Source organism: Salvelinus alpinus, chromosome 19 (assembly GCF_045679555.1).
Source record: "Salvelinus alpinus chromosome 19, SLU_Salpinus.1, whole genome shotgun sequence".
Lineage (NCBI taxonomy): Eukaryota > Metazoa > Chordata > Actinopteri > Salmoniformes > Salmonidae > Salvelinus > Salvelinus alpinus.
Window position 1 is genome coordinate 46896358 of NC_092104.1, and position 15092 is coordinate 46911449.

Below are 15092 nucleotides of genomic sequence, written 5' to 3' on the forward strand. Positions count from 1 at the left end.
CGGGTCTTGAAAAATAAAAAAATGTTTACTGATTGAAAGTACAAGGGGATATCGGTGAACAAATGCCGTGGTCAAGACTACGACGGCACCAGTGCGATGAGTGGAGCTTCCTCAGGTGTTCAAAAGGTGCATATCAGACCAAGAGCCTAATCCGTCTTAGGTAGTTCTTTATGCGAAGCGACAGTTACAGGGATGGTAAAAACAGCTTGATTTCCATAGCAACATCAGGGAAACTGGGAAGAAGAGAGTGGTGCTTCAAATAAGCAGTTCTGCCACATCTTTAATTGAGCCTCTCATTCTCCTTAATCGCCGTCCACAACACATTACGTAAAGAGATGAAATGTATAGGAAGCTCTGGGGACAGGTTGTTTGGATACCGGACAGCCAATAAATTGGCAGATGCAAACGGATTATCATCTTTAACAGTTCTTGAGGGCTTGAACAAAAAAAGCCGTTTCCGATTTTGTTCATACTGGTGAACTGGCTTTTGTGTTGTATGGTTGCAATATGAACAGTCCCTTATCTCTGGTATATCTTAGAATGCGTCATTCAGTTTAAAGTTGAAATTGTGCGCAGCGCCATGGAAATATAATGTACAATGTCTCAGGAAAGACTGTCTGGGTTGGAAATACTCAGTAGAGAAAACAGTCAGGCCCGCAACCTGGACCTACATACAGACCGTGGTGAAAACATTTACAAACAAAAATGTACGACTTAAGGAGACCAGGGTATTGGCCAGACAAAACCTGCCGAGTTCAACAATAAATAGTGGGCGAATTCATCCTCAAGCCGACTACGTTTTTTAAAAACTGTTAAGCTATTTGATGTGTCATTTTTTATAAAAAAGTTCATGAATAGCAGCTAAATAACAGCTAAATACGGAATATAGATAGTACACTGCATAATGAAACAGTCCCTAGTAAGCTAGTGTTTTAAGGGTGGACTGACTGTATTGTTTGGCATTAGGTTTTACGCACAACGACTTTCTATCCAAGCTGGGAGAGAACACGAGGACGGATCATGTCATGCAGGTTCATGTTGTCTATACAGGACAGTTGTATATTCTCACAAATGTATTGTAGCTGATTCGTATGCTGCTGCATCAAACATGTATTTAACTATCTGCAATGTTTGAATTTCCAACTTTTAATTACAGAACACGTAATTACAATATTGCCACCACCCAGCAGGCAAAAAGTGGCAGCATTGCAACACTGTGTATAGCTTCGTGAAATGTTAAGACTTGAGAAAATGACAATAAAACAGGCCTACCAATAATTTTATGGCTACTAGCTAATGCAATGCTATACATACCCTGGTACCGCAGAAAGCCTATAATCGATTCAACAGGCATGCAGCCGCATAGACATGTCGCAATTTCAGCACCATGGACAGCAATCGGTAGTCTATACTTTGTGATAACAAAGGGTTACCCCACCTCTGTTTTGGCAAAAGTCTGAGGGATGTAACGATTCTCAAATTCATAGACAGAGCTATGGAATCAAGGACTGACCATCCATGATATCAAAATGATAGTTTTAACATGTTTTGAGGCTATACAGTGTTTGACTAAATGTACTTTCCAACCATTGGAGTAAAACAAGCTTATATTTTGAGTTCTGGTGTGGTATGAGAGTTGAACTAAGCTCATGAGGCATTTACAAGTTGTATTTTTTAAGAATAAATAGGTATATATCTTTAATTTATAAGTCCAAAAATGTATGTAAAACTCAGGATTCTAAATTTAATGTTTAATACATTTTAGAAGATGAGGCAAACATTTAGATAAAGGCAAAGTACTTACCATCAATATCACACAGCTGGCTTCATTTGTGTAACTGTCCAGTGCTTCTAGATTTCTCTGAAATATTATTACTAATAATTAATTACAATATGAGTGAAAAAGTTTTCCTTCCACAAAATGGTGTGGGCGTCATTAAAAATATTGGCCAGCTCAGGAGGATGACATCATCCTCTATGAGGAAATAACAAGCATTTTTGAAACAGTCTGTTTGAGAATCAAGTTTGAGGTGCGGTTTTTGAAGTGTTTTTTTTCTCCAATTTATCAACAACATTATTTGGGTATGAGTTAACAGAATTTAACTTTTAAAGGTGAGATTTTCAATGGACAGTTCATTTAAATGAAAAACGACAAAACATCAGCTACACAACCCAGGAAATGGATGGAGAAAAACTTCTCTCTCTCTGCCCTCCAGGCCCACAATCCATCACTTCCTGTGGCACCAGTGACCACCGCCACTCTGTCAGCTCCCTGTCAGTCCAATTCGATCCATATGCTGCTAATGTGCCCCCTCCCCTCACAGGTCACACACACCCAGGCTGTCCCTCCCTCCCCAGTCCTCACCACTCTGTGAACCATTATCCCATGCAACTTACTGTCACAACATTCAATGGTTATTACATCCAGCACAGTTGTTGAAAGACTCTCTTAGATCCTTCTACTGTGCTTGTCATTCTGTATGGGCTAACATCTAACAGAGTTGCTCACTGACCCCTCTAACCTCTGGCAGTATGATATCTCCACATAAACACTGTCATTGGGCTCTCTTCACACTGCCATTGTGACTTGACATAAAAATGTGCTAGAAATCAATTGGACTCCCCTGAAGCGGCTGTTGCAGCTGGGTGGACTGAGTGCTCATTAGTGAGACAGAAGAAATAAGAGAAAAAGAGAGAAGATTGGTGAAAATAGGAGGAGGGGAGTGGAGCTGTCATAAACTCTGTTATTTCCTACTTGACTTTCTGGGAGATCTACAGTTGTTCCCAGACATCAGTGACAGGTTATTGGAGTCAGTGTGTTGTAGTCAAAAGGAGGAGAGAGAGGGAGTGTGGAGGAGGTCAGGGAGATTCAGTGGAGAAGGCTATCACGTTGCACCAGTGCCCACTTCCTGTCTGCTGTTATCTCAGTCTCCTTTCCCTCCCTCCCTGTCCCACCGCAGACCGGGCTCACCGGTCGCACCAGGCACTCCGGCTCCCGAGGATGAGGAGGGGAGAGAGGGAGACAGGAAGGACACCTGAGGGGAATCGATGCCACAGATATCCGGGTTTCGCTTACAGAGAGAGAGGGAAGGAGGGAGGAAGAGGAGGGGGTTGAGAGAGAAAGAAAGTGAACAAGCATATAACAGTTTATACCTGAGGTCTCATGTAAGTCATTTTACACCAGCCTTTTTACACATTAATTTGCATTCATATTGATACAAAATCCTTATATAAACCTTTTAAACAACTTTTGAATAAGCTCTTTTGCTTTTTGCCGTACGTGGCAATGGTGGTAAAATGACATCAGTTCTCTTATGTCTGAGCCAAGCAACAAGGATATGAAGGTGACCGTCACAAGACAGACAGAGACCTTTGGCACACAGAAACATATTTTTTTTTTATTGTCGAAATGGCTGCCTGGCCTTTGCATATTTTCACTTCCCCTTTGAGGAAACCTCTGTGCGCTTCAGCCAAATAAACATCAGAGGTGTTATCTTTAGCCTCCACATTCTTCGCATGTTTGTGCTATTTTCACGCAAACGAGCTCCCAGCCTGCCCTGAACAAAACTCTTATGACTTAAAATATACTTAACGCTCTCTAAATCACAATCAATCTATACACATGGAGGAATAGATCAAAATTAGTTTGAAGTGGTAGATCTTAGTTTCACTCTGACTGGTATGTGGGCATTCAGGCCGATGTGGCTGTCGACATTTGACCTCTCATTTCATAGTATCGTTGCTATTGCGGCGCAGTGTAGACATTAAGGGAGCCTTTCACCTCTATTCACTAGAAGCGTCCGCTCCCCTGCTCTCCTTACCTTTTACTGAGTGGCACCGTTCTGTTAGGGCTGTCAGCACCACCCTGCCACCCACCGGGCTCCGCCGCCCACCTTGGCGCCATCACCGCGGGCACGGGACCTCCGTCTCTCTGGGCGGCCACTTTGGCCTGCCACCCCAGGCCCCGAAACACTTCCCCTGAGCAGGGGCACCACGGCCAGGCCTCCCGGGCGTTGAATGCTTGCCCAGAGCTCTGGACAGAGGGCAGCAGTGTTTGAGCCCTGGCTCCCACCCCCCCGGCCACTCAGACCCTCTCCCAGCCCTGGGCACATGAAAGAGCCCCCTGTGCCATAAACGCATGGGACGCAGACAGAGAGCAGACACACACACACACACACACACACACACACACACACACACTTACATACATTTGTATTTAACACACACAAGCACACATACATTTAAGTAGAAACACTGAGGTAAACACATCTACCGCTCGTCTTGTCGTTAATGTCCAGGGTCAGCCATCATGGATTCCAGCTAATTGGGTATAATTGAGGGTAATGCAGAGTGACAGTTCAGCCGTGTGTGTGTGTGCGCGCGTGCACGTGCGTGCGTGTTTGTGTGACAGTGGGTTGCAAAGGGGAAGAGCCCCTTTGGAGGGGTCATAGGTTAAACATGGATGAGGTCATCAGTCACAGGAAGTAGACCGCTGAACCCCAGCAATCACATCCCTCCCCAATCACATCCCTCCCCAATCACATCCCCCAGTCAGGACTCAGAGAGAAGCGAACACAATGATATCTCTTTCTTCTTCTTTTTCTCTTATCGAGACAACCACAGCACCGCAGAACGAGACATGGTTCTTTCACTCACGACAATTGTGCCGTGTCTCCAATCAACAGTGGTGTGGTGAGAAAGCTTGCAAGGTAAATTAACAGCGGGAAAATAATGAGGCCCTCAGGGTATTTCGTCACCCCTGCACTCCTCCTCTCTCCCCCAGTTTCCCACCTCTTCTCTTCTCCTTCTTCTTTTCGCGATCGTTACCTATGCGAGTCAGGCTCCCTCTGTGTCAGTCTGCTCAGCCCAGAGAGCGCTCGCAGAAATACCTCACCTTTCCTCCACTTCATGCCCTCTTTTGTCTTCTTATCTCTTTTATCTGCCTCTTGTGCTCCTCTTGTACTGCCATTCTCCGCTTTGTCCTCTTTTCATGCATCTTGTTTCTCTACGATTCACACGAAGGTAAAAAATATAATTATTGGCGGTTTCCCTTATTCCTTCTTTCCCCTCTGTCGTTCAACTTGAGCTCTGTGCCACGAGGCATTTTCATCCTCACAAATGAATGAAAAGGAAAAGCTATTTTGGTGAATCTCGCCACCAACTCGGCCCTTGCAGAGTAACATCCACAGCGGGCAGTGGATATATTACTTTCCACTTGTGGTTTTACAGAATAAGCAGGGACATACAGAGCACGACCATACTCGGACAGGAGTGCTTTTCTCAGAAGTCAGTGCCTCGGGAAATAAAAGCCAATGCAGTCTCTGCATTTGCCATTTTTCATATTGTAATGTCGAGAAAAAAATTCAGACATTACTTATTGATAGACTTTAATTGATTAACTTCAATTGAAATGTAATCTCTTGCACAGGACCTTTGTTTTTGCTGTACTCTGAAAGTCTAGGACAGGCTATTAGGAGTGGGTGGGTGCTGGGTGGTGCAGGGGAGTAGAGTACGCATATATTAGAGATGTGAGCTGGAACAAAGCTCCTGTTGTCATCATGCATCTCCAGAAGCCTGTTTGGCCCAGAAGGAGAGTTCAAGCCCAGGTCTTGGTCTCCTCTCCTTAATCCTTTTGTGTGAGGAGTCCATCTCTTCCTGCTTTGGCTTCTGACAATGAGTGTTTGTGTGGAGGGCGTAGGGCTGTGGCGGTCATGAAATGTAGCATCTCCAGGCTTCCACGTATATAAGCTGCATTCAAGCCGCTGATGTGCGCCTTTGGAACGTCTACAATTAAAAAGTCTAATAAATAAATGTAATAACACCAACACAATAAATCCATTATTTATTTTAGTCAGGTCTAAAGAAACATTATGATATGAAGAAAATGTAAGTCAGAAGAACAGAATATGTGTTAGTCTACTGTATGTTATCTGGCTATGCTCCATGCCATAGTCTGTAGGTTTGTTCTTTTAGCAGACCAGATACTGTATGTTTATAAATCCCATTACATTATTTTATATTATATGATTTTATAGTCAGAAGAATATCATTTAACTTAGCTGAATGAAATAGAAAGATTATTTTTCCCATTCTGGAGCAGGTGTGCATAGGAAGTGGCTATGTTAAAGTGTAAGAGCAGCTGAGATATAAATAACACGTATTTCACTCCACGCATCAACCACTGTTTGAGGAGCATGCTCTCGCTGGGCGACAGGTGATATTGTATGCCAGGGGCTCTCCAACCCTGTTCCTGCAGCTACCCAGTGCTTGATTTGAGAAACCAAGGGAAATCGGTTCGGGAACATCGGTAGCTTTCACAACGAAACATATTTCACTAAACTGTTGACAGCCCCTCTGCACACTTGAGAAAGGAATAAAGGACAGAGAGAGGAGGAGATGGAAACTTATGGCGGTGAGATGTTCTCTATAGCTAAAGGTAATGTTTCAGCCTATTAATGATGAAAATATATAAAATTCCCTAGTACTTGACTATTCAAAATCATATACAAATTCAACAGAATTGTAAGCCGCCCTGCACAATCAATGAACCAACAGCATCATCGATGGTATTACATTCTCTCCCCGACTCGTGGATAGAACTTTTGGAGAGGTAACCCAGTCCATCCAGTATGCATAATAAATATAGTCCACACTCAAAGGCGATTACTCAAAATCTGATCTTCAATCAGTTTATTTTATGTTTCTCAGCAATGCATAATATGCGGCAGGCTATGTATTGTACTGTATTGCAATCGTAATCTTAATTCAGGTATTTTTTTCGGGCTTGGACTCATAAGCCTATGCATATGTATAAGTTCAAATATGCATATGGGGGTTTGAATGAATCATCACCTTGGAAAGCGCTGTCCATTTCGTTGTGTTAGACTTTTTAAACAACATCCACAATGACCGTCTTTCTTCAAATGGATCGTCACAGTGAGGTGAGTTTTACAAGTATGATAGGCGTACTGTTTTGATGGTAAGTGTCTGATGTGATTTTCGATTGCACTTGCATTGACGTCAGAGTGGTTAGAGGGACAATAGAGCCCTGACTACCAGGCCGTTAGTGACCTAATGGTTGTTAGGGTACTTCCAAAACATGTCCTGAGTGCATAAGAGGAGATTACCGTGACTCAACGGTCGCGTGAATTTTTACTGCTGTCATGACTCATGTGTGGCGGTAATACGGTCACCGCAACAGCCCTAGGAGGGCCATGGTAATGAGTGCTGGCGTGCATGTGTCTGTATCTGTGCGTGAGTCTTAACAAAATGTTGTGTGTGTGTTTGCTTTGTTAAATGCCCGCTCTCGGTTTGCTTTGTTAAATGCCCGCTCTCGGTCCCTGTCTTTCTCTCTCCACCCCCCCCCCCCCCCCCCCCCCCCCCCCAGGGAAGTGCAGGCAGGAGGTGGGAAGCAGAAGCGAAGCCATTGTGAAGGGGAAGCCACCGGGCTCTTCCTGTTATGAGAGGAAATGCATACAAATGTGTTTCCTGTGCCCCCCCCCCCCCCCCCCCACACCTCTCACTTCATCCTCCCCCATATGGCAGAGAATCAGCCACTCAAATCAAATCAAATCAAACTTTATTTATCACACGCGCCGAATACAATAAGTGTAGACCTTACAGTTTGATCCTCAAACCATCATGGTCACCTAATAATCCCCAGTTTACAATTGGCTCATTCATCCCCCTCCTCTCCCCTGTAACTATTCCCCAGGTCGTTGCTGCAAATGAGAACGTGTTCTCAGTCAACTTACCTGGTAAAATAACGGTAAAATAAAATAAATAAACAGTGAAATGCTTACTTACAAACCCTTAACCAACATTGCAGAAGAGTTAAGAAAATATTTACCAAATAAATGAAAGTAAAAAATAATAAAAAGTAACAAAATAAAATAACAATAACGAGGCTATATACATGGGGTACCGATACCGAGTCGATGTGCTGGGGTACAGGTTAGTTGAGGTAATTTGTACATGTAGGTAAATGGAGCTCCTTGTGGTAAACATGTTTGTCCTCTTTGTTGATGCGATCCGTCATGAGGGGACAGGGAAGGAGGGTGTATAGTATGTGAGGAGGCAGGATGTTCAGCCTCTGACCCGTTGAAGTGCTCTAGCAGACAATGCCAAATCTGGAGGCCTTTGGTGGTTTTAATGCACACTGTATATTCTCACTGTGCATCCTAAGACCATGAACCATTCTGTGCAACAATAGGTTTCTAACTCTGGGGCCCCTGAGAATTCTGCTGTGAAAACACACTCATTCACAGTTTGTTTGGTTTACACTGTTCTCCCCACCAAACCTCCAGCCCTGATAGCAGCAAAGGTGCTACAACAATGTTCTGTTATTAGCATGTTAATATTGCTAGTCCTCCATTGGACACCTCATTCAAGGCAAACGTGACTGACTGCATTGGGTTACAGAGTGGAAATAGGGACCAGAACATTGGTTAGAGATCCCATAGCGACAGGAAGTGCCTACGGTGACATCACCAGCACAAGGGTCGTGTCAGACGGTCAATTGCGTTCACATGTGGGCAGTATGTGAGGTCAGTGATTCACAGTGCAACGTTTCGCTAAGCCAACCAGTGAAATGCACCACCACTCAGAGAACTAACTAGGCCTACCTACTCCGTGTTGTAGTAGATATGTTCACATGCGCATATGGTTGATCAGATGCATTACTTGTATTTTCTATTTCCATGTGAAGAAAAAAACAAAAAACATTGTTCCTTGTGAGGTTGTGGTGCATGTGACTTTGAAAGGGTGTCAGTGTGTACTGTTCATATGTGTGTGTGGTTTTTTAGGTATAGGTGTTAAGATTATGGACTGGGGTTGGGTTGTTATTTTTATGTAGGTGTTACTTGTCATTTGGTCTGATTTTTTTTGTTTACAGGATATAATATGAGCTGGAGACACAGACCCCCACTGTGCCGTGTGCTACCAACCACAACAAAAAAAAACGTTTAAAGTGAGTGGGTGATGCCACCTCTGGGCCTGCATGTTCGCTCAGCTACTGTTCTTCCGGTAGAATGTACCGTTCCCTAAAGCCTCTGGCACCAGATCTTCAACTTCCTGTAAGTTCCTTCAACTTCCTGCCACCTGAGGAAGACACCACTTAGGACGTGTTCCAAACTAGCCTCACATGACCTTCTAGTGGTGTCTTGTTGAGTTTGTCATGTAGCAAGTAGCCAGCAGCAGCAGGCCTAGTTAAGCCTTGGTGTTTGTATTTCTGTCCCACTGCATTATAGATTCCAGTGGGCTTGTTATGACAGTTAATCATCCAGTCGCTACCTGCCTTTGGTCCTTGCGTCTGAACAGGGGTTTGTTTTTTTAGCATTTTGGTATGACTGTAAATGTCACCATGGTATTTAAAGCCCAGCGGAGCCATTCTGTGGTGAATCATTTGAGTTGTACTGAAGTCTAGAGCCTTTTTCATACGTCATGGTAGGGGAGTTGAAAGCGTGTCCTGTCTCTTCTTTCAACCTCTGTTGTCTTGAGCCTTGGTGGCCATTCGATATGGAGCTCATTGTGGTGTGGTGACATCATTCCCCAACTCAGAGGGAAGGCTGGGACAGGGTCTGTAGTTCATCTGAGGTGGGCCTATACAGAATGGCGCTGCTCATATCATCGTAGAGAAGAGGATGTCATTTGATATTCGATTTCCGTGGTGCATCCTGTCAGATTTCATTTCAGGAAAGGAAAGGCAAAACTCTATGGATATCTATCCATCTTCTTCTCCTCTTTCAGTCCTGAGAGATTCTCAGCTGCTGAAGACCTCAATGATACACTGAAGGACACTGAAGGACACTGTAGGAAAGATCTGTATTGATACGTTCATTTATTCCTTCACTGGTACATTGATCTGGTCCATCCATATCTGAAGTTGTTGACTCCAGAACTTTCACACTAGTAGACCGAAACAGTTGGCAGTGCTCCTAATCTCTTCCTAGCCATTTGTATTCAGGACGTGTGTAATTGGTTTTGTTATTGGGGAGGTTTAGCTCTTGTGTTTTTGGCTCGTGTAAGGTGTCAGTAGAGAACAGAAGAGACAAACGCTTCAGTTAATCAATATGCCTCGATCATTAGCAACCAGCTGGGCACTGTTCTGGAGATCTCTCTCTCTCTCTCTCTCTCTCTCTCTCGCTCCACTCTCATCAGCTTCCTGCTCCAGTCAAAGATAAAGGAGAGGAAGAGAGAGAGAGAGGAAGAGAGAGAGATGTAATTGAGTATCTATAGCCTTGGTGATCTGGAGAGGTGCCAGAAAAGACGACACTTGAATGTTTCTTATTGTCCTATTAGACCCCAGGTAATGATCATGTTATCACAGGGTCGTGAACCAATCAGATTCCTCCTCCATGCAGAGAATCAATGTAAAAGCACAGGATAGTGTTTATGAAGCAGACACCTACTGGGTTTCACCTACACCTAGTAGGTTTCACCTACTGCGCTGGTATGGGTCGTGAGGCCCTAAAAAATTGTCAATGACTCCAGCCACCTGAGTCATAGACTGTTCTCACTGCTACCGCACGGCAAGGGGTACCAGAGAGCCAAGTCTGTGAACAAAAGTCTCTTAAAGCTTCTACCCCCATGCCATACGACTGCTGAAGAGTTAATCAAATGGCTACCTTGACTATTATTTGCGCTTACTCTCTTACACTGGCTCTATGCACACTCACTGGACTCTACCCACACACTCACACATACTCTACTCCAACACACATATACACACACACACACACACACACACTACATACGCTCACACACACACAAACACACACACAACTCACACATAGACACACTTTCACACTCTTTCACACTCTTCACATATGCTGCTGCTACTCTGTTTATTATCTATCCTGATTGCTTAGTCACTTTTACCCATATCTACATGAACAAAAAAACTACCTGGCCCCTAACATAGAAATCATAATGTTTCAGATTAGAATAACGTACTGAACAGTATGTGTTATTAAATGTACTAACTATACGCTTCTGCTGCTCTATACTACAATTGTGCAGATTCTAGTTTCCTCCTTCATCCTTTGCCCATATTAACAGTATTGCAAACATTTTTGGATCCTAATGTTAACAAAAGCTGTCTGTGTCATGAGATTTTTATGATGCTTTATTATAAATAACTACACAGTTGGTGACTTATTTTTTAGTATATGGCATTGTAGTCAGTTTTAATGAAGAAATGACCAATGTTCCATGCTTCAGATTAAGAATGTATTACCAATTCTTATAAACAAGGCTAACCCTCTTCTGCCCTATGCATAATTCATAAATATATTCCCAAATAACATACCCTAGATGAAAGAAAATCCTGAACTATGTGGACTGCAGGCATAAAAGTGGTACCTACAGAGAACAAGCTTCTGTGAAACTGCAACTGTAGTGTCAAGACATTATGTGGGCATTCCTGAGTAAGTTCAACAGGAGATAAACCATAATCAGAAAATACTCTGAAACAGTATTTTGCCCATCCCCGGGCAGGCTTGGGTAGAACAGGTTAAGGCATTTGTCCTTGTGTTTATTCCCTGTAAACAAAACTCAGAGGTTTCACTGCACCAAGAGCCCAGCGTCGAGCCTTCTTGTGAGCAAACTCATTTATAATGTCTTCAAAGTTTAAGTTACTAGCTAACTGGTTTTCTAGCTAACTGGATAGCAAGGCTGTTCAACCTGTCTTGGCACATTGTGGATCTTAGATAGTTCTTTATAAGTTTCAGCTTCCTGAAGGCACGTTCCCCTCCAGCAACTGTTACAGGCATTGTACAGAAGATTTGCAGTGCAATGCACACCTCTCCAAAAATGCTCTGTAGCTGCATCTTGTGGATGGCATTTAGGAGCTCTACAGGAGAAAGACCATCTGAAAAAGTCTTTATATCGTCTTTATATGTCACACTTCATTTTCAAATCCATCTGTGAGATCTTTGGAGTATTTGTGGCAAGATAAACTAATTTGGTTTTCAGTCATCATCCTAAATGTAAGTATTGGTGAAAACTCCTCGCATATAGCTGCAATCGTGTGGAACCGCACGTCCAAATGACTGATTATACTATCCAGAGCCACCTAAAACACTGTGTTGCGAAATCCAGTGTCTGACTTCTGTTCATCTCCTATGTCATCTTCAGTCTCATCAGGGAAACGTCAAATTTTTTTCTGGCGGCTCCTCTGTTCACGGTGAAACTGAGTAGTACCACCCATTTCATTTGCCACCGTGGAGGCTTCTGCCAGAAGAGCGTCACCATTGATTACGCAGAGCCTGTATTTCTTCCTGTAGTGCAGGAAGCATGTGAGCTGCTTCAGTGTCCAGAGAAATATTTCCTGACTGAAGAATTAGGCTTCTATTCTCAATACACTGCAAAACTTTTCCCCAGAAAGTGAGCAGGAAGATGGCCTTCTCTGGCCACAGTGCTGGATCATGTAAAACCTAATCTTCCTCACTTCGAAACTGTCCATACTATTCCTTTCCGTTATTACTTGCTTGTTCAATCTCTTCTGTCACTCCTCCACTGGCACTGCTGCTACTCCTTAACTCCTCTTCCTCCTCCCTGCTCTCCTCTGCATCAGAGTCTGTCGGACAGCTTTCCGCTGACATTCTGCCTACCTGGGGCTCTCTTGGCACTAGGAAGTGAGTAAACAAAGGGGATTTTAGGTTTAATGTTTGCTCCTACAAAAGGTTACCGTACTAAAAATCTACTACTGAAAGAAAAAACGTGTTAATAATATACATATCAAAGAGAATACGTATTTAAGTGTGTCTAAGTCATCATGTGCCGAACTTTACAATTTAAAAATGGTCTAGTTATGCTGCTACTGCTACAAAACAATTGCCTCCCCTCCAAGGTCCGCTGTTTGAACTTCATGTAGTAGACACACGCTGGGATCTTTGTCTACAGCAGTAGTAGTAGTAGTGGCATCTACAGTATGGGTAGGTAGGCTACATTTTAGGTTTTAATTTTACTCTAGCTAGCTGACAAATGTCACGCAAAGATTGGGGAATACAGTTATAATAATATCTAAATAATAGCTAATTAGCTAGCCGTAGCTGGTAGCTCATCATCGTCATGTTAATAATTACTGCTCTGACTGAGCCGAGTGAGTCCACTGTAGGCAGCAAGCTATCACGCAGAAAAATGCCTGATCTGATTATGGTTATTCGTTTTAATTTTCATCCCAGATTTCTTTTTGTCTAACATTTTTTAAATGATAATCAAATAATTTTCTAAACATTTAGGAACCCTACCAGGCTAGGGCCCCATGAATCATTCATGTTTTCCCCCCTTTTCTTACCTTTTAACTCTGCATTGTTTGGAAAGGGCTCGTAATTAAGCATTTCACGGTAAAGCCTTCACCTGTTGTATTCGGCGTATGACTAATACTTCATTTTGAATATTTCATTTGATTTGAGCAGTGTTATCCCATCATGGAGGGCCAGGTAACAGACACATGAATAAAACAACTTGCATGGTTCTATTTGGAAACCTAAAGGTACCTTTTTATGTGTGTGTGTGTGTTTCAAGATGATGTGCTGAGGTACTGGGCCTCAAACATGCACGCATGCACGCACACACACACACACACACACACACACACACAAAGGTTCCTATATGTGAAGACTGCCTGCATGGTTTCTGTGGAGCAACATTTATATCTACCTGGTGCTTCAGGCGCTATATAAAACAAAACTCAGCGAGCAAACCCCTGGGCTATTTTTACCAATACAAAGTTGCATCTCTAAGACTATTAGAAGTCTTAGCGGTACTCTCGCAAGCGCACAATGGAGTTAGTGTGCGTGTGTGTGTTTGTGAGCGAGCGGTTGATACGCTCCAATCGTATGAAGGGTCGATATAAAGACTCAGATGTTCTATAATAAAGTGCAGTATGCTTTGATGTCGCCCACAGATGATAAACTGATCTGGCTCATTATCTCTATAAGACAGATCACTCTCGGTTCCTTAAAATTCTATTCGGCTTCTTTTTTTTCTTCCCCTTGCCAGAGTAGATGGACTGTTGCAGTAACCTCTCAGTGGGAGGTCGCAGTGGAGAACAGCCCTGACTGTTGAGAAATTCTCTCATGCAGCTTCAGTTTCATGATTTATGAGTGGAAAAGCTCTGATTGCGCCAGATTTCTCCTTTCTTCACACATTATGAAGGAAAACAAAGAGGTCGAGGATGGTGTTTTATTCTATAATACAAAATAATTAGATGTATTTATGAAATGTGTTAATAATCAAACGTAGGATCACATGTGGGAAAATCCAGTTTGGTGTTGACACAGTGGGGTCTGGTCTGGTCAGGTGTACTGTACAAGAACTGAAATCCCCCCATTCAAACCCCCAACAAGGAAAACACAACACACATTCCAGTGCTGAAAACCTGCCTCCCCCTAAATTCACCCTCAGCCGTTCACCCTGAAACCTCTCTCCTCCTCTCTTCTTTCTCCCTCTCTCTTTCTCTCCCTAGGTGACATTTACGAAGAGGAAGTTTGGCCTGATGAAGAAGGCGTATGAGCTGAGCGTGCTGTGTGACTGTGAGATCGCCCTCATCATCTTCAACAGTACCAACAAGCTGTTCCAGTATGCCAGCACCGACATGGACAAGGTGCTGCTCAAGTACACGGAGTACAACGAGCCCCACGAGAGCAGGACCAACTCTGATATCGTGGAGGTGAGTCCCCGGACACCGTACACACTACACATGTTCACTCACACATACACACACACATGTTCACTCACACACATACATACACACATTGATACTCAATGACCATTGGGGTCATATCTAGACTACAAAAGCGTAAGGCATCCATCCAAAGTGTACAGACAACTATCCCTTGGGCTCTTTCTTATAGAGACAGGCCCCTATAGCCCCTGTCATCGGTAAGGCACCTATAGCCCCTGACATCGGTAAGGCCCCTATAGCCCCTGGCATCGGTAAGGCCCTATTGCCCCTGTGAGATTTAGCCCATAGTTAGTGTCCCCTTGGCATTGTTGTGACTCGTGCTCCAGGGGACATGTTATCCTAGGTCGCCGTGGCGTGGACATGGGTGATGTAAGCCTGGCTCAGTAGGACGTTAAATGGCTGT

At 43.5% G+C, this 15092-nt stretch overlaps 1 protein-coding gene across 13 annotated transcripts in view; it reads left to right on the plus strand.

Moving 5' to 3' along the window:
• LOC139545742 (myocyte-specific enhancer factor 2C-like) overlaps positions 1-15092 on the plus strand; it is a 94536-nt gene that overhangs the window by 40373 nt on the left and 39071 nt on the right. For all 13 annotated transcript variants that reach the window (XM_071353837.1, XM_071353839.1, XM_071353840.1 and 10 more), the window contains exon 3: positions 14471-14674. In XM_071353837.1, the coding sequence (XP_071209938.1) occupies positions 14471-14674 (204 nt within the window). The remainder of the gene's footprint in view (positions 1-14470; positions 14675-15092) is intronic.